Source organism: Pleurodeles waltl, chromosome 10 (assembly GCF_031143425.1).
Source record: "Pleurodeles waltl isolate 20211129_DDA chromosome 10, aPleWal1.hap1.20221129, whole genome shotgun sequence".
In the NCBI taxonomy this organism is placed as follows: Eukaryota; Metazoa; Chordata; class Amphibia; order Caudata; family Salamandridae; genus Pleurodeles; species Pleurodeles waltl.
The window spans coordinates 933052336-933077917 of record NC_090449.1 but is presented as its reverse complement, the minus strand read 5'-3'; the positions used below and the strand labels follow the sequence as shown (position 1 = coordinate 933077917).

At 42.5% G+C, this 25582-nt stretch overlaps 1 protein-coding gene across 1 annotated transcript in view; it reads right to left on the bottom strand.

Moving 5' to 3' along the window:
• The window catches only part of COL28A1 (collagen type XXVIII alpha 1 chain), a 407146-nt gene that overhangs the window by 259285 nt on the left and 122279 nt on the right, over positions 1-25582 (bottom strand). The window contains exons 11-14 of the mRNA XM_069211728.1: positions 17047-17100; positions 10929-10997; positions 8747-8815; positions 7859-7927 (exon numbers count right to left, since the gene is read on the bottom strand). Of these exons, the coding sequence (XP_069067829.1) occupies positions 7859-7927; positions 8747-8815; positions 10929-10997; positions 17047-17100 (261 nt within the window). The remainder of the gene's footprint in view (positions 1-7858; positions 7928-8746; positions 8816-10928; positions 10998-17046; positions 17101-25582) is intronic.

The window sequence follows — 25582 nt, the reverse complement described above, 5'->3', positions numbered from 1 at the left end:
AAGGAACTCTCTAAAGGCCCCCAAAAGAATTCCCAGGGAGGGGGTGGCAACCCTTCCTTTTCCAAATTTGGGAAGAAGCCAGGGACATTTGACAGGTCAGGAAAATCTAGCCCCAAATGCATGGAGTGTTACCAATATGGTCACTACAAAGGCGATCCACAGTGCCCCAAGAGGGCACCGTCCACTACCGGACAGGCACCTGGGTTGACTAGTGTAGCACTCGGGGGGGAGATGGACCCAACTAGCTTTGGGGAGCAGGTAGAGATTTCCCTAGTGTCCCTGGGAGAAGGAGAAATGATGTCCAAGGTCCACATGCCTAAAAATACTTCCAAGTACCGGCAGTGGGTCCTCATTGATGGGCAGAAGGTGGAGGCTCTGCGTGACACAGGAGCCAGTATGACTACTATCAAGAGTCAGCTGGTGTCCACAGAGCAGATAATCCCTAATACATTCCACCAGGTCATAGTCGCTGACAATCGCGAGAGTCACCTACCGGTGGCTCGGGTTCCCTTTGAGTGGGGGGGGGGTCTCTGGTACTCTGAAAGTAGCTGTGAGTCCTGCCATGCCTGTAGATTGTCTGTTAGGCAATGATCTAGAGCATACTGCTTGGAAAGAAGTAGAGCTCAGATCTCACCTGGAGATGTTAGGGTTACCTGAGTGGGTCTGCATGACCACCCGGTCCATGGCTGACCGAGAGGGAAGTCAAGGGCATCTGGAGCCTGGAACGATGGCCCAGGGAACTGCCCAGAGGAGGGACAAGGGGCGCGGGAAACCGGCCCCAGAAGTTCCCACAGTGGCTGACGGGGCTCCTGAGGAGGAGACTCCCGAGCCAACTGGGGAAGACATTGCCACCCTAGGTGACTTACCGGAGCTTGCTGGCTGGCAAGTTGAGGGTGGACCCACCAGGGAGGAATTCTGCAAGGCGCAGAAAGAGTGTCCCACTCTAGAAGGGTTGAGGAAACAAGCCTTAAACCAGGCAGCAGGTGACGCCTCTGGCAATCACCACCTATATTGGGAGAATGATCTCCTCTACAGTGAGCCTAGGGTCCCGGTCTTTGGGGCAGCACGTGTGCTGGTGGTCCCCCAATGTTACCGAGCCTTCCTACTGGGTCTGGCTCACGACATTCCCCTGGCAGGACATTTGGGACAAGACAAGACCTTCAACAGGCTTGTCACCCACTTTCACTGGCCCAAAATGAGGACACACTCAGACAAATTCTGCAGGGCTTGTCCTACCTGCCAGGCTAGTGGTAAAGCAGGAAAGAGGGTTAAAACCCCCCTGATTCCACTTCCTGTCGTTGGCACCCCCTTTGAAAGGGTGGGCGTCGACATTGTTGGCCCCTTGGACCCCAAAACTGCCTTAGGCAACAGGTTTATCCTGGTTTTGGTGGACCATGCCACCCGGTACCCAGAGGCAATCCCTCTGAGGACCGTAACTGCATCAGTGGTAGCCAGAACCCTGATGGGGATATTTACCCGTGTGGGATTCCCCAAGGAGATAGTGTCTGACAGAGGCACTAACTTCATGTCCGCGTACATGAAGCATCTGTGGGATGCGTGTGGTGTAACCTACAAGTTCACCACACCCTATCACCCCCAGTCTAATGGGCTTGTGGAGAGATTCAACAAGACCCTGAAAGGCATGATTGGTGGCCTCCCTGAGGCCATGAGGCGTAAATGGGACGTCCTCTTACCATGCCTTCTCTTTGCTTACAGAGAGGTCCCCCAGAGGGGGGTAGGGTTCAGTCCCTTTGAGCTTCTCTATGGGTACCCCGTCAGGGGACCCTTAAGCATTGTCAAGGAGGGATTGGAGAACGCTCCAAAGACACCCCCTCAGGACGTGGTCAGCTACATGTTGGCCCTCCGCAATCAGATGACCCGCTTCTGGAAAGAGGCCCAAAGTAACCTGGAGGCCAGTCAAGAGGTGATGAAACAATGGTATGACCAGAAGGCCACTCTGGTAGAGTTTCAACCTGGAGACAAAGTGTGGGTAATGGAGCCAGTAGAGCCCAGAGCTCTCCAGGACCGCTGGTCTGGCCCATTTGAAATAAAGGAGCGGAAAGGGGAGGCCACTTACCTAGTGGACCTCCAAACCCCTAGGAACCCCCTAAGGGTGCTCCACGTGAACCGACTAAAAGCTCATTTTGAGAGGTCGGAGATCAACATGCTTCTGGTCACAGATGAAGGAATGGAAGAGGAGAGTGAACCTCTCCCTGACCTCCTCTCTGCCCAAGAAGGTGATGGGTCCGTAAGCGGGGTCATTCTGTCTGACTCCCTGACTCTAAACCAGAAAGGAGACTGCTATGAGCTGTTGGAGCAGTTCTCCCCCCTCTTCTCCCTTACTCCTGGACTGACCCACCTCTGTGTTCATGATATTGACACCGGTGACAGTCTCCCTGTGAAGAACAAAATTTACAGGTTGTCAGATAAGGTGAAGGCCAGCATCAAGGAGGAGGTCTCCAAGATGTTGACGCTAGGGGTTATTGAGAAGTCCAGTAGTCCCTGGGCCAGCCCAGTGGTGTTGGTCCCCAAGGCTACTGCCCCAGGCGCGAAGCCAGAACTCCGGTTCTGCGTGGACTACCGGGGTCTCAACTCAGTCACACGGACTGATGCTCACCCCATCCCCCGAGCTGATGAGCTCGTGGACAGGCTAGGCGCTGCCAAGTTCCTGAGTACGTTTGATCTTACTTCAGGGTACTGGCAGATCACCCTGACTGAGGGGGCTAAGGAAAGGTCCGCCTTTTCCACCCCTGACGGCCATTACCAGTTCCGGGTGATGCCGTTTGGATTGAAAAATGCCCCCGCTACCTTCCAACGGTTGGTTAACGGGGTCCTGGCTGGCAAGGATGCCTTCTGTGCAGCCTACCTGGATGACATAGCTGTCTACAGTTCCAGCTGGGAGGAACACCTGCTCCACCTCAAGGAGGTGCTTCAGGCCCTGCAACAGGCAGGCCTGACCATCAAGGCTAGTAAGTGCCAGATTGGGCAGGGTTCCGTGGTGTACTTGGGACACCTAGTAGGTGGTGGCAAGGTGCAGCCACTCCAGGCCAAGATCGAAACTATCAAGGCCTGGCAACCACCTCGAACCCAGACTGAGGTGAGAGCCTTTTTAGGCCTCACCGGATACTACCGCAGGTTTGTCAAGGGCTATGGTACCATTGTGTCCCCCTTGACAGAACTCACGTCCAAGAAGCAACCTAGGTTGGTGAATTGGACAGAGGCTTGTCAGAAAGCCTTTGACGCCCTGAAGGAAGCCATGTGCACGGCCCCCGTGCTCAAGGCCCCTGACTACTCCCAGGAATTTATCGTGCAGACAGACGCTTCAGAGCATGGCATAGGGGCAGTCCTAGCACAGCTAAATGAGGAGGGCCAAGATCAACCGGTAGTCTTTATTAGCAGAAGGCTATTACCACGGGAACAGAGGTGGAGTGCTATTGAAAGAGAAGCTTTTGCTGTGGTCTGGGCACTGAAGAAGCTGAGGCCCTACCTGTTTGGGACTCACTTCCTAGTTCAGACAGACCACAGGCCCCTCAGATGGCTCATGCAGATGAGGGGTGAGAATCCAAAACTTCTGAGGTGGTCCATTTCCCTACAGGGGATGGACTTTACGGTGGAACATCGCCCAGGGGTTGACCACGCCAATGCTGATGGTCTCTCCAGGTACTTCCGCCTTAGCGATGAGAGCTCCCAGGAGGTCGGGTAGCTCTCCCCACTTTCAGCTGGGGGGGACACATGTTAGACCTGACAGCCTTAGGGTAGTCACCCCTAACTTTTTGCCTGCCTCCCTCCTCTTTTTGGATACTGTTTTTGCTGGTTTTTAGACTCTGCGCACTTTACCACTGCTAACCAGTGATAAAGTGTATATGCTCTCTCTCTGTAAACATGGTAACCTTGGATCATACCTGATTGAACTATTTAATCTACTTATAAGTCCCCAGTCATGTGCACTCCAGGTGCCTAGGGCATATAGATTAAATGCTACTAGTGGACCTGCAGCACGGATTGTGCCACCCACTTAAGTAGCCCCTTTTCCTTGTCTCAGGCCTACCATTGCTAGGCCTGTGTGTGCAGTTTCACTGCCACCTCGACTTGGCATTTAAAAGTACTTGCCAAGCCTAGAACTCCCCTTTTTCTGCATATAAGTCACCCTTAATGTGTGCCCTGGGTATCCCCTAGAGCAGGGTGCTGTGTAGGTAAAAGACAGGACATGTACCTGTGTAAGTATATGTCCTGGTAGTGTAAAACTCCTAAATTCGTTTTTGCACTACTGGGAGACCTGCTCCCTTCATAGGCTAACATTGGGGCTGCCCTCATACACTGTTGAAGTGGCAGCTGCTGATCTGAAAGGAGCAGGGAGGTCATATTTAGTATGGCCAGAATGGTAATACAAAATCCTACTGACTGGTGAAGTCGGATTTAATATTGCTATTCTAGAAATGCCACTTTTAGAAAGTGAGCATTTCTTTGCACTTAAATCCTTCTGTGCCTTACAATCCACGTCTGGCTAGGTTTAGTTGACAGCTCCTTGTGCATTCACTCAGACACACCCCAAACACAGGGTACTCAGCCTCACTTGCATACATCTGCATTTTGAATGGGTCTTCCTGGGCTGGGAGGGTGGAGGGCCTGCCCTCACACAAAGGACTGCCACACCCCCTACTGGGACCCTGGCAGACAGGATTGAACTGAAAGGGGACCTGGTGCACTTCTTAGCCCCTCTTTGAAGTCTCCCCCACTTCAAAGGCACATTTGGGTATAAAATAGGGCCTCTGCCCTACCTCATCAGACACTTGCTGGAGAAGAAACCGGAACCAGAAACTACATCCTGCCAAGAAGAACTGCCTGGCTGCTCAAAGGACTCACCTGTCTGCTTTCTACAAAGGACTGCTGTCTTGCTGTTGCCCTGCTGCCTTGCTGAACTCTTGTCTGGCTGTGAAAGTGCTCTCCAAGGGCTTGGATAGAGCTTGCCTCCTGTTCCTTGAAGTCTCAGGACCAAAAAGACTTCTTCCTTTCACTTGGACGCTCCGTGCGCCGAAAATTTCGACGCACAGCTTGTTTCGCGGCGAGAAAAATGCCGCACACCGACGCTGATCGACGCGACGCCCTCGGGACGATCGAGACTTCGACGCACAACCTTGCAAGGACAAAGCCGCTCGACTTTCCAGGAGAAATCGACGCGACGCCCACCGTGAGTGCGAAACTTTGACGCACGGCCTCGCAAGGACAACGCCGCCCGACTTCCAAGGAGAAATCGACGCGACGCCTGCCGTGAGACCAAACTTTCGACGCACGGCCTCGCAAGGACAACGCCGCCCGACTTCCAAGGAAAAATCGACGCGACGCCTACCGTGAGATCGAAACTTCGACGCGCAGCCCCGCAGAACGACGCGCAGCCGGAAAACAAGCAGGAGAATCCACGCACAGACCCGGGACATCTGGTAATCCCCGCGATCCACAAAAAGAGACTGTCTGCGCGCCGGAAAACGACGCCCGACTTCCCCGCGTGGAAAAGGACGACGCAAGTCTGTGTGTGCTGAGGAGAAATCGACGTACACACCCCTTTTTCCACGCATCTCTTCTCCTGTGGCCCTCTGAGGAGATTTTCCACCAGAAACCAGGTACTTTGTGCTTGAAAGACACTGTATTGCATTCTAAAGACTGAAGACACTTTATATCACTTCCCTGTGATATTTCTACAATTTTCCATTGCAACTTTATTCTCTTGGACCTACAATTATCCTGATAAATATTATATATTTTTCTAAACACTGTGTGGTGTATTTTTGTGGTGCTATATGGTGGTATTGTATGATTTATTGCCCAAATACTTTACACATCGCCTTCTAAGTTAAGCCTGACTGCTCGTGCCAAGCTACCAGAGGGTGGGCACAGGATAATCTTGGATAGTGTGTGACTTACCCTGACTAGAGTGAGGGCTTTTGCTTGGACAGGAGGTAACCTGACTGCCAACCAAAAACCCCATTTCTAACAAGTACCTATACTCTAGTGCCTCTACCCTATCACCTGGTACATCTTCCGTCCCTTCCCTACACCCAAGTATATCTTTCTGATCCGCTGTTGACTATTGCTTTCCATCCTCATGTTCCCACCATACCGCTGCTCTACTATGCGCCCCACATCTACAAACTAGTACCTTTACTGCTGCCTAGACAATAGGTCCTTTATCCCTTCTGACACCCTCGTACCCATACCCCGCATTACCACCTGCGTCCTCTGGTCCCTCTAGCTATGCCATCATATACAAGGACACCTCCACTCACAACTGTAGCCTAAATTCTTTTCCTTCTCCATTACATTTCTCCTTTTTTCTCCTTATCTGCTTCTTATGTTATATTTGTATCTTTTATTGTTCTTTTATGTGTTGCTATTCGTGTTGAATTTCCTCAGTCTCTTCAAGGAAAGTGTTCTTGTCAATTGTGAAATGTACACATTCAACATAATGAAACTTATTCAGCCTGGAGTTCTTAAACTTGTGTTTTTTGTTTTTCTCTGAATTAAAGAGCTTTAAATCAGCACATTAAACCTAAAGCTCTCTGTTGGCTGAAAACAGCTTATGAATTTTGTATCTGAATCGTGAAAAGTATCTATTAAGTACTAGTCCCGATGGAATTAAATGATTAGAACTAAATCCGCAAATTATATTTTTTTGATTTGATCGAAAAGTTCTGATGGCTGAGTCTTTTTTGTTTTCTACCTTTTTCACATTTTTATATGTAAATATGGACTCGGGAGTCACGCAAAAAGAGGATTTCTGTGATGTTACTACCCAATTGAAAACAATAATGAACAGTTATTAAAGTCTTGAAATTGAAGAGGGGGGATTTAAAAGCAACTTTGCGATCCCAGTTGCTGGTGCTTATCAACTGGCCCTCGTTTACTGTTGAACTTTGATTAGAGTTCATTTATTGAATGTTCCAATAAAATAGTATTGAAAAGTGATCCGAAAATATAGCATTTTTCTGTGTGCTGTAAAGTCTGAATTGCAACACGTACGCCTACCAACCCATTCTATTCAAAGGCTGACATTAATTTGAAAGGGTTGTCTTTTTGTGTGGTCACATTGTACGATGGAGAGTACATCTTTGTCCTCCAGATGTATGACAATAAAGTCACTTTCTCTCTTTTTCGGCTCTTGATTGAATATTAATGTGAAGGACAATCTCTACTATATCCAGAGAGCGCTCTATGAGTTTCCATTGGAGATTATAGTTTCACTGAGATGTTGACAAAGGTATAGATTTGTGAAAACAATTCATAGTTTTAGAAAACAATCTGATTGTATTAAAATAAGTTCACAATGCTTCAAACAATTACACTGTATTTAAAATTGGTCAAAATAATGGTCCAAAGGAAAGGAGCGTAACATGCAAAACATGAAAGGTTTTCTATTTACCAACAGAACAGAATCTTAAAATTGGGGCGATTATGAGTCAGCTCAAATTCAAGAGACTACCCACCACTGTAGAGCAATTCTGAGGGAAAAAGACAATTATGCCCTAATACTCCTAATTTTATTTAATGTGCAGGTGTCTGCTTCAGAGGACTGCAGGGACGATAAAGAATAATCATCAATACATGAGTATGGTCTGTTCATTAGATTGAAGAATATGTGTTCCCAATGAATGACTGCTTGGTGGTACCCGAGGACAAGCGATCTGGAGAGCTGAGTTTGACTAAGACCGTTGTCTGAATAAATCCAACGACCAGCACTCTCAATGACTTGTGCATATAAAACACATTGTTCCAGAAGCATTCAAACAAATCAATCCACTGTTATATTGGCTGTACAGAAAATATAGATTCCTATCTTCAAAATACCATGATTGTTGAACTGTACCTTCTGTCCTTGAATCCCTTCTCCTGGCAAGCCTCTCTCACCTGGCAACCCGTCTGGACCAGGAAGCCCCTAAACAGAATATGTTATCGAAAATGTAATGGAAACAGATTACACTGAATGTATATTCTACATATTTGTACACTTACATGTAAAATGTTTATGCGCAATGCTTTAGAGCAAATGCAAGCAGGAATGTCATGCCACCTATTTAAAGCGAAACATGCAATATTGGCCCAAAAATATTCTAGCAGGACCTAGTGTTATTATGTGATGACATCTAACATGCACTAATAATTTCCAAAATTGTAGTATCAACAATCCTTTATAAGCATTTTCTGATTGGGATTTTTACACGTTAATCCTACACCTGCAATTGTCTAGTCAACAAAACGTAGTTAAAATCAAATCAGCAAACATGGACTACAATTGCGGGTGAACAGTGGCATCAGTTGCTACCACTGCCTTGCCATCATGAATCCTGGCACCGCCATCGCCACCCGGGCTCCGGGGCCATCAAAGAAGAAACAGAAAGCTAAGAGGATTCTTACATCTTTGTTTACTCTTGGTGATTGCACGCTCTGCCTTTCCCCTAGCCTACAAAGGGCTTGAAGATCAAAGTGTGGAACACGCCATAATCACGAATTGTCATCAGGGTTAAAATGTTGAGAAACGTCACTTCCGCTACCATTTCGTATTATCCCTTTTTTTAAATATTTGAAATTTGTTCATGTTCCTGCTCCTCCAAATAAAACCAAGATGATATTTCAGATGATATTTATTAAGCATTCTTTATAATTGATACAAATGTGTAAAATAATCAACGAATATGGAATAATGTACGTCTCTGCATCGTTATTCTAAATATACACATGACATTTGTTTACTTACAGGTGATCCTGGCTCCCCAATTCCGGGGGGTCCTAGTGGCCCAATTCTTCCTTCTTCACCCTTTTCACCCTAATGATAACAGATATTGATTGTTACACATCCGTGGCAGATATTCACCTTTAGTACATTTCCCATGATTTACACTAAATAAACAGCCGTGGTGTGGAATTTATTCAAGCAGTTTCCAAATACACAATCATACACAATATTTGCTATGGTCCCAAGGTAGCTAGTGTACTCACGAGAAAAAGCATTCACAACCCTGGTGAGATCCTAGTGCCAAATAACATTGGTGAAGAAAACTACGCTTGGACGTAAGCAAACGGCAGTCAGAAAGCTTTCCAAATTATATCAGGTCAGTAATCAAGAAATAGGCACAACTGTATGTATAATAATATACATCTTTTTTTATCAAAATGTTTGGGGAAAACGTGCGTGGTGAGGGGGTATGCTTTCTCAGCAAATACAAAGGCATGCAACAAAGGAATAAAGTAATATTTGAGGTTGATCATTATTAAGGAACAGATAGAGAGGTCTTGGAGGCAAACAATTTAAAATAGGACTGATGACCATTAGCAATACCAATGGGGGGAGGGCAGGCTGTGAAAATGGAACATATGTGTAAGTGAGTCAACTTTACCACTGTCATGACAAGTAGCTCACAGGAGACGATACTGTCATAAATCTCTCAAAGATTCCTACCTAACCCATGAAAGAAGGAGTAGGGCACAGGCTCTCAGGCCAGCCAAAGAGCAGTACAGAGGAACCTACGCACCCTAGGACTTGGACTTTGGTCTTATTGCTATTTAGGCAAAGGCAGGTGTTTTGTGTCTAGTGCTAAACCAACCTCAGACGACCCCCAATGCAGTCAAACCCTGAGAATGTCTGTGCTGATCAAGCAGGATCTGGTGTTATTAGCATAGATCCGACACCCCTTAATCAGCTGTGCCTCTTTGAGTAGATAGTGACTAAATAATAACATAGACCGGTCTGAACCCTGAGGCCCAGGAAGGCAAGGGAGAGGACTGATCTAATTCAGCACAAGCCAGCACTCTTAGGGCCTCATTTACAAGGCCCGTGTCGCAGGGCTGGGCAGCAAATGCCTTGCTGGACCACCCAAATGGCAGAAATGCACTGTATCTACGAGATACAGTGCATTTCTGTCCTCTCCCCCTGTGCTGGTGCACAAATTGCTGCCTAGCGCCAATGCAGGCACCCTTGTGCCATGGTACAAGGGTGCCTGCATTGCAGAGATGATTGTTTTAGTGCAGGAAGGGGGACCTTCCTGCACAAAAACAATCATAGAATGCAGCACACATAGAAATAGGAAACAAAATGGGAGAAATAAAGATATTTCTACCCGTTGCTTCATTCATACGCCACCCCTGAGATGGCGTAGGAATCTGACAGATTCCAAGACTTGTAAATCTGGGAATGCATTAGATTCCTAACCGGTTCCATGGGTGTTGTGTGGAAACACCCCAAGCAACACCTATGGAATGCCCCTTTTCACGCAGTGTTATGCATGAAAGGAGTCTATATTTGCAAGGCCATGAAAAGCAACGCAAGGTGGCTTTGTGTGGCCTTGTGAATATGGGTCGGCACACTGCACCACCGGAGTGTAAAAAAAAAATGACACTATGGTGCTGCAAAGTGCCTTTGGGGCCTAAATTAGGCCATTAATTCCCAGAATCTGGTCTAAATGGTCAAGTTGAATGGGTTCATCCATAGTGTCAAAAGCTGTGCGGATACTGTTTTTCAAATTCCTTAAACTATGACCGCTGTAATAAAAATTCTAAAAGCAAAAAAAAAGTTCCATGCAACAGGCCCACTCTCTTTTTATCAGGTCAATTAACTTTTCTCTCATGACCATCATCACTATCCCAGTATCTAGTTTTCAGAAATGTCTAGGTTTAGTAGGTTGCCTTGGGTGGCAGCTGGGTCCAGGCCTAAATACAGCAACTACAAAAGTCGCCAAATGGATCAATATTCATAGCAAACATTTGATGTCTCAATGTTGCTTTTTGGGGCCTATTGTGTCGTGGGCAATAGGCCAAGCCACACAAGGGGGATTCCATTTGTATTGTGAGAAGTGAGAGAATACACAATACTAGAATATTTGTTATTATCACAGGAATATCCCTCAATTTCTTGTAAAAAAAAAAAAAGTACCCATAATTACCTTTTCGCCCTGATGTCCAATACCAGGTGCTCCAACTGGACCATAAGGACCAACAGGGCCGGGGTCACCCTACAATTTAGGAAAATAAAGAAAATTATGTTCATTATGAGACAATACCAACTAAGGTACATGCTGGGAACAAATAGCACTATTACAAGTTTAAGGAGTTATTACAGTACTAAGCTATTTTGCAATGTTCCAATTGGTATGCATCTAGGCTTTATATTTTCTTTGTGCTTATTGATGCACAAACTGTGATGGTACAGCACTGTGTGGAAAGATACTGCAAAATAATTCAGTATGTGCTGGGCCAGAAGGTTCTCTGAGATATAGCTCTTCTTTGGTGAAACCGTTCTGATGTAGATCTTAAAGAACCTGCGGTCTGATTTAGAAGTGGATGGTAGAGGAGCATGCTACAAAAACAGAAAACCCTCTGTTTGTGTCTCTGTTGAGTTTTCTACCCAATTGACAACTTTATAAGGTAAGACACTACCACTCCAGCATGCAGGCCTGGACAAGGAGTGGTATATACTTTGACAAAGCTGGAGTTGTCAAAAGTGCTGTATCTATAGTGTTAAATATCACACCATGTTTGACAGAGTTAGCACCATAAAAAATGGTAGTTGAATGGTCATTTTTGGAAGACAGCGTATTTGTGACCTGGCAATATGCTCTGACTTTGACGGTATCTTTCAAGTTCCATTCAATTAGGTGGAAATGTCACCATTCTCTAACAGTGTTGTTGAACATTGTGTCAAAGATTTCTATCTGACCAAAATAGCTCATTCAACAACAGAATCTTTGATGGAGAAACCTTTGTCACCATGGCAGAAAAAACTGAATGTGTGGATGTTCACAAGCGTTGAGTAAAACTCACATCTGCTACAGTGGTGGGCTGAACGACCAGCAACACAATTCTGACTCATCCTCCCCCCCTCCAGCATTCACTGCACTTCTCCATTCTCAGGTCATAAATGCCTCCCTACACATGGGGTCTTTGCTTTCATTTGAAACTCAACTCTGATTATTTCTGAGTCAAGTGACTAGGCTAATCTTCCATGGCAAACTCACTCAAAAACCTTTAGCTATTCAACTCCATGAGTACTGTTACACAAGTCTCTTTTGCCTCTATCAATCTGAGAGTCTAGAGCTATGCAACATACAGGTGGATGAGGTAGGTGGATGATGTCCTTTGGATACTCCTAGACAAGCCAACATCATTTCTGAATCACAGATAACCAAATCCTCCTTTCTATTGTTCCGTCTAATATTGTTTGTATTCTGCATGTATTAGATTGTTTTGTCTATTTAATCTCAAGAAACTCACAATTTGTTCCATTTGAACACACTCTCCTCCCTCTTTCATGCAGCATGCCACATGGCAGCATCTTATTGCCTATGACTTTCAACTGTTACACAGAGCCATGAGGTGTATCATGCATATGATAGAAACTTTACACAAGGATCTTTTATACAGGCATTGTCATGAACACAATTGATCAACTGATGTCCTATGCCTTCACAAACATAAAGCCTCAAATACATAATTCCCTAGTTTCACGGTTCAAGCCTTGTCGTTGGTGCCATTGAACAAGGAAATTCCAAAACTGGGCTCGCCAGCTTCAGGCCTGTCCCTTCACAGGGCACTCTAAATGAGGTCTGAGCACAGCAGACAATGTTTTCTCATTTCTTAGCAGGGATTCCCTATCATCACAAATGAATTCAAACTCTGTTGTATTATTTACATAACAGTGCACCATTGGCAGCCATCTAACCAGTGTGAAAAGTTGTTCATCTCTGTAGGCTCGAGTTCTACTAAACGTAAGTCTCTTTCAAATCTGGGTATTCTGAGAGTCAATGAAAGACAATACTGAAAACTAAGGCCCATATTTATACTTTTTTAGCGTCACATTTGCGTCATTTTTTGATGCAAAAGTGGTGCAAACTTGGAAAATACAATTGTATTTTGTAAGTTTGTGCCATTTTGCATCAAAAAGCAGCGCAAATGCGGCGCTAAAAAGTATAAATATGGTCCTAAGTTTCTTCAGTACTGCTCTTAGAGCCTAGAACTCATTAATACCCAGACTACACTGAGTACCAGTTTCTGAAAACACATAAAAACAATACTGTTCAACTCTCACATCTCAGACTCTGTGTACTTAAGCTGTTTGTGATCTTTCTTGTTTCTCTGGTCATTTAAGGTGGTCCTTCTCTCTTTCTCTGTTCTCTATCAGGATCCTCTCAGCCTTTGAAGTGCCTGTTAGCCCCTTAGCTAGCTTCATGCTATGTACATGTTACAAATATAATACATAAGAAAAAAAATAGGTAAATATGTTAGAAGTGGGTTGAGCCAGTCGCTCTGTATCAGGGCAAGTGGTTAAACACTACCTCTGTTCGTGAACCGGTACAGCTACATAATGTGCCTACTTCTTAAACAAATTGTAATCTGCATCTAGCAGAGTTTCACTGTTGCATGGGTCCAAATTCATGGCTTTATGCAGTTCACAAAACATCGAGAAATGCTGTTTGAAAGCTACACCATTCTCAGGTTTCTAGGGGGACTTCTGGAAATGTTAGTCAATTTCTGTTTCTTTGATTAGCCAGTTGCCTGGGCAAAGATAGACAAAGAACATTTAGCTACTTAGATGTGCTGCAACGGAAGCTACACATTACACAAATATTCGAGGATCTGACTTTAGTCCAAAAGGTAGGACTTTGTGTAGAAAAGTTCTTGTGCTAACTATAAAACAGAGAAACGTTCAATGCTTTGTTATTACCAAGTTGTGGAAGTGGGCATAGTGAAGCTCTATTGCACACATCCAGTCTCCTTGATGTAGTTGAGGATAGATTTGGTGTAATGCAGTATCCTGAATTTTTATTTTCGTATATACTTGTTCAGTACTCTGAGGATGAGGTGGATCTGGACTCTTGGTTTACTCCTTTTTTTTAAACCAGAAAGTACCAGGAATAATTTCCCAGACATTTTTCAACCCAATGAAACTTCCTCCACTATATGTTTCCGCAGTAAGATGTTGACCTGTTGCTGCAATAGGTCTTGTTGATAGGCGATGTTTTGCCTGGTGGACCAGATGGAGGAGAGGACTCAAAATGAAGAGAATTTCTTTTCAGAACAGAATTCAAGATCCATTTGTCTATAGTTATAAGAAGCCACACTGGAAAGTGTGCAACTCTGATTCCCATCTCTGGAGTGACCAAGGAAGATGGAGAATAAGAGAATAAATATTTAATGGGAGGTTTTCCTGAGTTTGCAGACTCTTGTTGTTTTCCTCTTCTCCCTCTAGAGGACTTGAGTTGGTGGTAAGCCTGCCTCCGTTGTTGTGGTTGATGGTAATCAGTCCGATCAGGAGTTTGAACCCCAAGATCCTATTACCAGAGACAGAAACGCAAACTGACCTAACTGTCTCCTGTAGGGCGTGATGGGATGCAGGGTGAGTTGTGGAAGTTTTTTCTCCTGGATGCCTTAAGTTGTAGCCTACTGGGTAACACTGTCAGACATTCCCTTTTCTTAAAAAAAAATAGGTTTGTGAAAGAGCTTCTATCATCAATTTTCCATCTGTGACTCATTTTATGTAGATGGCTTCTTTTTTAAAATAAAACCTTCAAGAAATTTGACCATTGTAGCCTTTTTATAGGCTGCAAACATATACATAGTGCCTTTTTGAACAAAGATAAAGATACATTTATTTAGGTTTTAAAAGTGGTCTGGGAATCCTGTGCAATTGCAAGACTATTTAGTGCGTATGACCTTGAAAAAATTTTGTGTGCTTTTTTATTACAGCTAATGATTTTGAGTTTCCCCAAAGGAATTTATTAAGGGCTACCATTTATACACACTTTAATTTTCAGCCTTGAGGAAGCCCTGGGAGAACTACCCACACAGGTTGAAATGTGTTAGCTGAAGTTCTTACGAACAACATGATGTTCTCAATATCTCAAGAAAATTGTTACCATAACACCTAATGTCTGTCTTGCAAATCAATCTGTTCTCAGTATTTTGCATGGGAAAAGCTATTTTAATAGGTGAATCCATAAGATGACAGCTTGGCATTTGGGCACAGCCCTTTTTCTATGGTATCTCAAAGGAAAGTGAAAATACCAAATAAACTACCTATTACTGTACTTTTTCAAGAAACTAATTAGTATACGGTTGATTCCATCTGTTTGCAATGCTTTACTTGTGAGTTGGGTACTATTTATTTATGGATTCAAGGTTATTTACCAACTAACATTTTCAACCTTACAGAAGAGCCCTTGGAGAAAGACCCACACAGGGTAAAACGTGCTGGCTGAAAGAACATGACATGCTCAATATTTCAGGAAAATAGTTACAATAACACCTAACTGTTACAATAGCCAAATACATCTGTTCTCTGTATTTTGTACTGCAAAAGCTTTTTTAATAAGTGAATCTATCAGATGTCATTTTGGCATTAGGGCACACACCCTTTTCTATGATACTTCAAAAGACAGTGAAAAGACCATAAAAACCTACCTATAATTGTATTCACTTCTTCACATAATGGCCACAAGGAACTAATTAGTATGTGGTAATGCCACCTGTTTGCCATGCTTCACGTGTGAGTTGTACACTATTTATTTATTGACTCTTGATTATTTTTAAGTACGCCTTGTCAAGGGTACTAAGCGCTATATAAATACAATTACATTGCAACTATAATTTTCAGCCTTGTAGAAGTCTTGGACAACCACCCAAAGAGTGAAACATGTTGGCTGAAGTTCTAGGTAACAAAATGATATGCTCAATATCTCAAGACAATTGTTACAATAACACCTACTGTCTTGCAAATCAATCTGTTTTCTGTATTTTGTACTATAAAACGCTATTTTAATAAGTGAATCTATAAGATACTATATCCATACAAAATTAAGTTTAAGCTCTGGGGCCTCAGCACAGAGACAATCTTGATATTACTTCCCTTTGTTCTCTAATATAGGCAACATTGGGAGTATTTCATTTATCGCTGGTATTGGCAAATGTGAACACATTGGCATTAAAATGAAAAGTGTTAAGATACTGTCTAATTTATGCTCAAATTCATATGATGTGTTGAAATGAATAATGAATAGTTTGAAAGGCATATAACCCATCAAGAAATGAAAATAACATCCTTTGAAATGAATAAAAGTGATAAAATGAAAATATCCTTCTCTGAATTAAATGACATGCTGAAAGGATTATGCCATGCAATGGAAAGAATTATGACACACATGGAAATTAACATGACATATGCTGAAGTTAATACAAAACTATATTGTACAAATCATATGCATTGACAAATATAAGACATGCACTGAAATGAATATGACTGATCCTGCAATTAGTGTAATGAAGGGGGTATGAATCAGACTTTAGTTGAAATAAAAGTGAAACATGAAATGCATTGAAAAGGGGTTGGCAATACATTGAGATCAATAAGTTATGCACTGAAATACATATAACCCTTGTTTAAATATATAGCGTGCATTAAAATTAATAAAGTGTTGAAGTGAATATTAGACCCCCTGAAATGAGCATATCATGCAATGAAATAAACACAACATACATTAAAAGAAATATCAGATTAGCTGTAATCAATATTAACTGACTAAAATGGACACACGATATTTAAAAATGAACATTTTGTGCAGTAAAATGAATAAGAGATACATTAAAATAAATATGATAGATGATGGAAAATAGACAATTAAATGAATATAGCATCACTGAAATTAATATGGCATGGTTGAAATTAATATGACATGTACTGAAATGAAGATGACATGCACTTAACTTCAACATTTATACAGTGTTTCAAGGATGAGCAGTTAAATGAAATATTTCATTGTCTGATAACATCAAGGATGGCGCACACTGACAACCCACATGAGTGTGTCAATTTTTCGGTGTACTACGTTTTACAGGAAGTATATTTACACAGGTTTATTTCTGGCCTATACAACAGCCCACAATACTCCTTACAAAATAACATAAATGATTCACAAGTTGGAACACAGAACTGAAATGCTCTAAAAGGACACGCAGACACAATAATAGCGGTATCAAACAGTAGAACACAAATAAAAAGTTTATTGGTACCTTGTTTCCTTGAATTCCCTTTGGGCCTGGGTCACCAAGTGGTCCGCTGATGCCCTGTGTTAGTACAAACATTGTACAATTATCATCAGTACACAATAAAGACAGAACCATGTTTGTTGCAGAACACCACAATGACCTGCTTTCAGTTGAAGGGTGTATGAAGAGGCAGTGAGGGAGAATGGGGATAGTCAAACGCTAAGGTTGATCTTGAAAAAGTGAGTCTGTGGGACATTCAGAATGATATACAAGCATGATACCTATCTTTATAATTCAGGAAGAAGGTACCATATTCCTGATGCTTGAGAAGGGTAAGCTGCTGCATTGTTTTATTTTTTTTAGTGGTAGATATTACAAGAAGTAGACAGGATTTGGTCTTAGTGTTTCCTGACCCTCCGGAAATGTGTAGTGCAGGGAAGTGGGCCATTAGTTGCAAAGGATGTGAGCCTTCACAAGCTGTAAGTCCACCTCCTTCCCTTTACTGGGAACCAAGTACCCCATTGCAGCCCTTGAGTCTCTCAGGGTAGTGAAGCAGAGCAGTCCCAGGCCTACTCAGGGGAAGTAATGTGGACTAGTACCCCAGCTCGTTATCACACAACAATTTAACAAACAAAATTCAATAAAACATTGTCAATGCACTGCTTTTTCTTATACAAACGAAAAGTACTTTATTACATGTACACACTACAGAATACTGTGCATTAATTTACATACATGTACAAATAGGTAGGTAGAATTACCTTTGGTGACACCCTCAGAACTGTTCACATCCCCACCCTATAATCACAACACCCCACCTACACTAGCCACAATATAACTGGGAGCCATTATCAAAAAGGCAGGCTTCCTGGCATTGTCAAGCCGTCACCACATTGCTTAAAGCAAAAATTGATCACATAAAACAAATACAACACCATCAAATTCACTATGCATGGTACTATCTTTAAACAACCTTCATTAACACATATAGCATTTTGTTCTCTATATCAACACTGTCAATAAAGCAATATTAATTCAATTCAATGTGTGCAAGAGTCTTTATTTTACTTTCAACATGCCGCTTCTGCAGCTTTAGGACCAGCCAATACTCGCCCCCCCCCCCCCCGAAAGAGCCTTGGTGCAAAACCACAAGCTCCACGAGTTTTCAAACATATCTCAAACTTCTCGAAGATGAATCAATATAACCACCTGGGAGACTAAGGGAACACATCTTGTATGATTAGCACCTCCCGCAACCTCCAACAACACCTTATAATAAATATGGTGTTGTCCCTGCTCTTCCTGGGAAACCATAACTGAGGATATACAAAGCTTTGGCCCCACCCCAGAGCCACCTAGGGTGAACTTTAATTCAGGCAGTGCATATTTTATGAGCAGCTTTGAAATTTGGTTTTCTTTTTAAATATGCAGCCTCATGTCATGATTAAAAATTTTGGGAACCTGATGCCCATGCTAACTCAGGTGCTGCATTTTTTGTTGGGGGCCAAGGTGGAACTCCACAGCCCTCACAACAGCTGCCCTGTCAGTGCTTCCCTCTTAATGAGGTGTGAAAACTGCAGCAGAAACAATGGCTTAAACATTTTGGGCGCAAAATCTGGGTGTGAGGTATGTGACACATATCAACTCAGGAAGGGCAGCTGTGGCAGGTTTAGGAACTTCATTTATTTGAAAGGGATCAGTGTGAGTGCAACATATTTATAGTTCATTCGAAAGGGATACCTATGGAAGAGGCCCCACATCCTGTGGATGTAGCTGAGGTGGAGGGGACTGCTCATTTCTCTGAACACACCCATGGCTGACACATAAATCATCTTCAAAGGCAGAAAGGCTGTACCATCTTGAATTACTAGTGGGATTTTATTAGTTTACTTTGAGATAATTTGTAGTTGGACAAACAGGATGTGCTTCAAAAGAGAAAAGGGTTGTCCTTGGGAACGTTTTCTTCGTTGAATAGGGAATGTCACCACTTCACTTTCTTGGCCTGCAGAAGAACAGAAGAGGCCTGGACCTGCTGTTTGGGATCTGTGTGTAAACCTGAAGGGCTCAGTTGCCTGACCTCTTATTTGTCTACTGTGGCACAACAAGCTGCAAAAATCCTTTTCCCTGAAATGCCCAGGTGGCCAACAGAAAACAGGCTTGCTCCAGGCTTGCTCGCCTTGATGATTTTGAGATCCATAAAAAAGTGTAAGGGACATATTTATGGCCACATAGAAAAGCACAGCAAGTCACCTTACTGTGCTACATCACAGGGAAAAAATTCCCTGAAACTTTACACCTATTTCTATGTGTGCAGCACAATGCAGCACACACTGAAAGAGGGAAAAACTAGCAGAAATAAAGATATTTCTCCTCATTATGCCTCACCTATGGAGGCGTAGGTTTTTGGCACATTCCTAGGTCTACCACTTCTTGTAAATCTGGGAATGCATCAAAACCCATGGACGTTGCGAGGGAACACCCACACAACACCCCTGGAATGCTTCCCTGGCTCAGAGTAAGGCAATGCAGTGATTTGTGCTGCATTGCTTTACTCGAGATTCATGAAGCCACGCATTGCCACGCAAGGTGGCCTTGTGGCTCCATCAATCTCAATTTGGGCTTGCGTCACTCTTGAAACACATTGTGTGGTGCAAAAGCGATGCAACAGTGCTTATAAATATGCCCCCATGTCCAAAAAAGGAAATTTTGACCAGATACAGTCATGAATCTGCCCGATACAAGATCTCTAACTTCAAATGTATCTCTCTCTGAGCTTTTCCCACCAAAACCAACAGCTTCAACAGGACCTCGTCCAGTAGCCATCTGACTTCAAGAGCACTTTGGAAGATATATCCTGCAAGTTTGCCTCACTGGAGGATTTTGACTTCCAATTCGGAGGCTACATTGAAGGTGAAGTCTTTGAAGTCTTTATTCTGTTGTGGTTTCACTTTTATTAAAATGTTTTGTTACTGCTAAATAGTGCCACTGTTTTTCTAAATTGAAGCCATTTGCTCTGTGCTACAGCTACCAGGATAAATGATAAAAACTGAGTTTTACACTAATAAGTATGTGACCTCGTCCCTTGTGGTGGACTCACATCAATACCCAGTCAATAACCCACTTTCTTACAATAATTTCCTAAAATAATTAACAACTGTCAATCCATATAAAACCATTGAATTGTTGTATCTATAGCAGGGATTGTGTTTTTTTTCTCTTTTTGTATAGCAACAAGTTTTGTCAATAGACCATTCCCAGTCAATTTACAGACCTATTAGGAAAGGAAGAAGGTAAGGAAACAGACAGCCAGCAGAGGAGTTAACAACCATAAACTTAACAGCAAAATGAGGTCTTCACTTGTTTGTGCAACTTGATATAGTCAATTTCAGAGTCAGAAAAGCTTGTGAGCTAGACAAAATGCTTTCAAGTCTAAATGTTGTTTAAAAAGGGGCAATTAAGGGTTTTCTTTGCAACATAAACGTGTTTGGGGTAGCTCTTGACAGAAATAGTGAGCAGCATAGTCCTGGATTGGCTGCAGATTAAGACTGATATTTTGCAAAAGACCAACACATGCATATATAAAGTATATCACCACTGCGCAGAGGACCAGAAAACTCTAATTTTGACAATACTAATTGCCGAAGAGGTAAAATCCCCATCAATCTAGGTTACTGGCTTTGGCAAAATAGTATCAGGCACAGTCAGGGTTGGAGTCCAGGTTGATGAAAATGGGATTAACCACCATGGAGGAGTATCATCTGTGCCCTGAGGCAGAACTATTCTGCGTACATCCAAATCTAGTCTTCATCAACATATTAGTTGCTCCCAGTATCTGACTTGAAAGCCATCAAGGATATGTGCCTCTTTAGCAAGATATGGATGGAGTACAATCAGTGACAATGCTAATTAGGTGAGGACAACACATTTAATGCTTGAGAAGAGAAGTGGAAAGAAATTATCCTAAATGTGTATATTTGGTCAGGTTTTAGTAAGAACTGTGCCAGCCATGCTCTTCACATTCCCATTTCAATGTGCTAAAGGATGATGTTGTGCCAAATGGAAGAAAAGCTGAGTAAGAGCACTGCATGCGTAAGGCCATGTAAGATTTGAGAAGACAATTTGGTTCAATGTGTGAAGAAAGTTGCTTAATCACCAAGGGTCCAAGAATCTAGCATGGGCATAAGATTCTAGAGATGGGTAAGAAGCTTGTAGCAACTGAATGCCTTTAAGGATTTTGGTAATGGTGGCAGGCATACGTGAAGCTTTGAGTAGTGTAGTAAATGACAGGAAAGGGAAACACACGTTTCCACATCTAGATGTGTTGTGTATATCCAAAAGAATGGGTAAAGCTTTTAAACTTTTAAGGATTTTCTCATATTGATGACAACTGATGCTGACGCTGAGAAGAGTTTATAAAAGGCTGCTGGAGAGCAATCTTTAATTAAAGGATGATCACGGTTGTGGAATGTTAGATCCAAGCATCCTAGTTTATGAATGAAACAAAAACTACATGTCTTTATGCTAATATTGTAAAGGAGACTTGGAGGCTGGAGGTCTGGCAATGGGGGGAGTCCTGAAAAGGCATTGACATGGTTCTTGGAGAGTTGTTTGGGTCAGGAATGCAGGTTTGGAGGGTAGTGAGGGTGTTGGCCCTGTAATGTTCTTCTACAGGATCCTTTCAGATAACAACTATATTATTTCATTGCTTGGATGTTACCACATGGTATCATGGGCTTTGCTGGTTGTGGCCCTCCTTGATTTGAGGACATAAACTGTGTCAGGCCCAGAAAAGTTCTTATAAAGGCCTCCCAGATGTTGGTTGGTGGGTCACTAATTGTATGGATGGAGGGCAGGAGCCTTTATAAGAAACTAGGCTTTTACGTTCAGCTCTCTTGGCATGTTGAGGTGAATGGGAATGTGGTCTGAGCATGGTAACAGCTGGTAGTCTGAGAGGGTGAAATTTATGTTTTACAAGAATACAAGGCTGAAGCTATAACCTATCTTGTGTGTGGTCCATCCCTTTCAGAAACACTTGGCCACTACAGTTAGAGGTTTCATCTAACCAGTGGTTTATATTGCTGAGGATGCGGTATTCATTCAATAGGGTCAGGAGTTTGTGGCTGTATTCATGAAGGCTAGCATGGGTTGAGACTAACCTTTTGGAAGCTTGGTATATCACAATGAATAATTACAAAGAGGAGATTACAGTGCATTACCCAGGACTACTTATGTAGAATATATTTGGGTTGCTGGAAGTGTGGGAGATAATACGTCCATGGGGCATATATCAAAAAGGACCAGAAGGTGCAGCAAATGCATGGAGATATTTCAAGCATTTTGTAGGATGATCTGGTGCTGATGGTTGCTCCAAGAACTATAGGAGCAGCAGAGGAATTTTGAGAAGAGAGTGAATAGTATAATTGGTAGTCTAATATGGATGCAGTAAAGTGTAGGAGAACTATAATTTCTGGATGACAGTGAATAGGAAAGACAGCACTGGATAAATTGTGGTTAAAGAGCAGAGTGATTGACTGGTCAGCAACTGACATGGATACAAATGTATCAGAGATGCAAGGACTCTACCGGAATCTTGAGGCCAAAAAAGCCAATGTCATAATTAACACTGCATTGATATACATGTTGAAAGGTGGTCTGGGGGAGTCAGGTGTCTTTGGCATTCCAGCATAATTAACATGGTTTTAGGAATAAGGCTACTCCACACGCCTGTGTTATAAATAACCAGTGTTTGTGTAATCCAGACCTACCTATCTGAGAACCACCTAAATATGGTGTATAGCACAGCTTTGCAGAAGCACTCAAGCTATGAACAGGTGCTGCATATGTGAAAGCACTTCAGCACTCTGCCCAGGTCACAGACAGCAGGCTTCCTACTCTTCAGTTCTTCCACAGGTCCAAAAATGTTCTGAGCAGTTAGTAATGTGGTGACACATTTGTACAATTCCCTAGCTTGTGGGTGGGGGGTGACTCCTGGATGTGCCTAACCAATGGGCAAAAGGTTCCTGTGAGAGAAACTTCACCCTTTTGTCAGCACATTCTATTTGCTGTACTACAAACTTTACCACAGTGCACCATTTGCAGGGAAAATCAAGATAGAGGCATTTCTCTCCCAGAAGGAAGCTGGTGGTTTACCCAGGGATGTGTCGAGGAAAGTAAGCAGCATCTCCTCCTCAATCACACAAAACTGGTTCTGGAACTTGCCCTCCCTCTCACTGAATTGAAGCTAGGCTAGCTACAGTTGGCACTGGGAACAAAGATCCCCCTTGGCCTCACTTTACACTTAATTGTGAATGGGAAGGCTTTGCTTGGTCCCTTTCATGTTAATGAAATTCCTGAACCCTTCTCACTGCTTTTACTAAGAGGGGTTAAGTCACATCCCTGACATCCATATCTTACTGCCAAAAGACATCGTCTCTTCTCTCATATTCACACCTCATCAAGGTGAAAACACTGGCAGGGAAGGCATCTGCATGGTGGCTAATCCTGATTAGCCCATTAAAGCTTCAAGCAGGGAAAGTCTCACTCTCTGAAGGTTCTTTTTCCTAGCTATTTAGCAACACATTAGCTTACCCGATGAACTGAATGTTTAATAAATATTAAAAGCAGTAGTTGAATGGAATATGTGACTTATTCCAAATCAAAGTTGACAAAGTATTTTAAATGTACTTCAAGTTTTTTTTCTCATAGAAGCAACAATAGTTTTACATAATGAAAATTACTTTGGGGGGCTAGTCACTGCAGGGACATTCTAACCTTAAAACCTACAAGTTTCATTTTTAAATACTAGGCATTCTATTTCTGGGCTTTAAACCTTACTTAAGGGTAACTTCCATAATATTTAAAAGTAGGGTTCCTTGTTTGCATGCAGTTTTAAAAACTGCAGCAGTCCATGTTTTTCTTGTCAGCTTAGTGGATGGAACAATATGTGCTTCAGTCCAGAGGTGACATTTAACCTTCCATGCCACAGGTGTATTTCGTGCACCACATACTAATGCTTTATTGAAAAATTAAATATGTAAACTGAGAATTTCCACAGTTTTAGGGATACCAGCACTTACACTTAGGAACAAACAGCAGAACCCTGAAGTGCAAAGTTAAAAAACGAACAACAGCAGTCAGCAGAAAAGGGGGTTAATCCCTCAAAAAGAGGATTTTCTCACATGACAGGTTTTGCAAGATTCTCAACAGTTTTTTCAAAAGCTCATTTGATAATGCAAATCAAGTTTCATTTATACTTGAAGGATTATAATTGCAACATAATCTCTGTGTCATTTTCCACCTTCCAAATGCATAACACAAACAAACCTGTATGTTATCTGCAATCTCACTGAAATGTATGTCCTCAGGAAACACCATGTTACAAACTCCAAGACTATCAATTGTAGTCCATCCCTTGAAAATCTGTCAAATATGCATGTATTGATTCTATATCTAAATACTAATTTCTCAGGCTGCCAAATCTTTGGATTGGGTGTAAGGTTTGTGTTTACTACACAATCCCTGCAAGCATAGATTGCCATAGGTAGTGTAGTAAATGACAGGAAAGGGAAACACAAGTTTCCACATCCATGGTCCACGAGCACATCACTGGCCCCTACATAAAGAACATAGGCCCCGGTTCACCACACATGACCTCCAAAGACTAAATTCAGGCTGTCGTTTCGGTTTAATACATAGGACCGACATAAATGAACTGCATCCATAGCCGGCTGTCTCTCTCTTGGGAGGCTGTTTACTAAATAGAGTTCGTGTCAACAGTACATTATAATATATCTATCACATATAGGTGTAATAGTATACTGCTGTGTGTGAGTAAATTGATTTACAAGTGTGTTTTCAAAAACGTGAATCTGAGCTGGTGTATTAAGCACATCTGCACACGTGCACCTTGAACATGCCTGTGCAAATAGCTATGATTAGACACCATCGTTTGGTTTTTATTTATGAATTTCTTTACTTGATCCACCTTGAGGACCTAGTGCTCTGGTAGATTAGTCAAGGACGTCGCTGCCATGGAGATCCAAAGACAAAGAGAATTCTTAGTACTTCATGTGAGATGATAGACAAAGGAGTTCCTTATCCTTTTAATCAGACAGTCACATAAACTCGAAAAGCCAGTGACTGTCTTACACCAACCCATAAACAGTTCATAGTGACAAGGTTGTATTTTGAAGATTGGTAATAAAGCAAGTTATTTGCCTAGAAATGCAATTACTTATTCCTTCTGTAGACAGGAGTATGTATTAACAGTAGAATAGTAAGGGACGAAATATAAGTTAATCTTGCATTGGTGATTTTGATTTCAACAGTGAAGTCTAAACATTCGATAGAAGAGCAACTATCTAAGTGGAAATACAAATCTAAACAGGCATTATAGTATCATCTGTGCTCATGACCACTGAAGCTATTTAGCTGCCATGTGTACCTTTAAAATTTATGTTTACTTTAGAGATGCAAAGCAAAAACTAAAAACTGATATATTTCTACTTCAATACATTACTGTAGAACTGTAAACTAGTACGCTGACTAGATTTCATTTGTA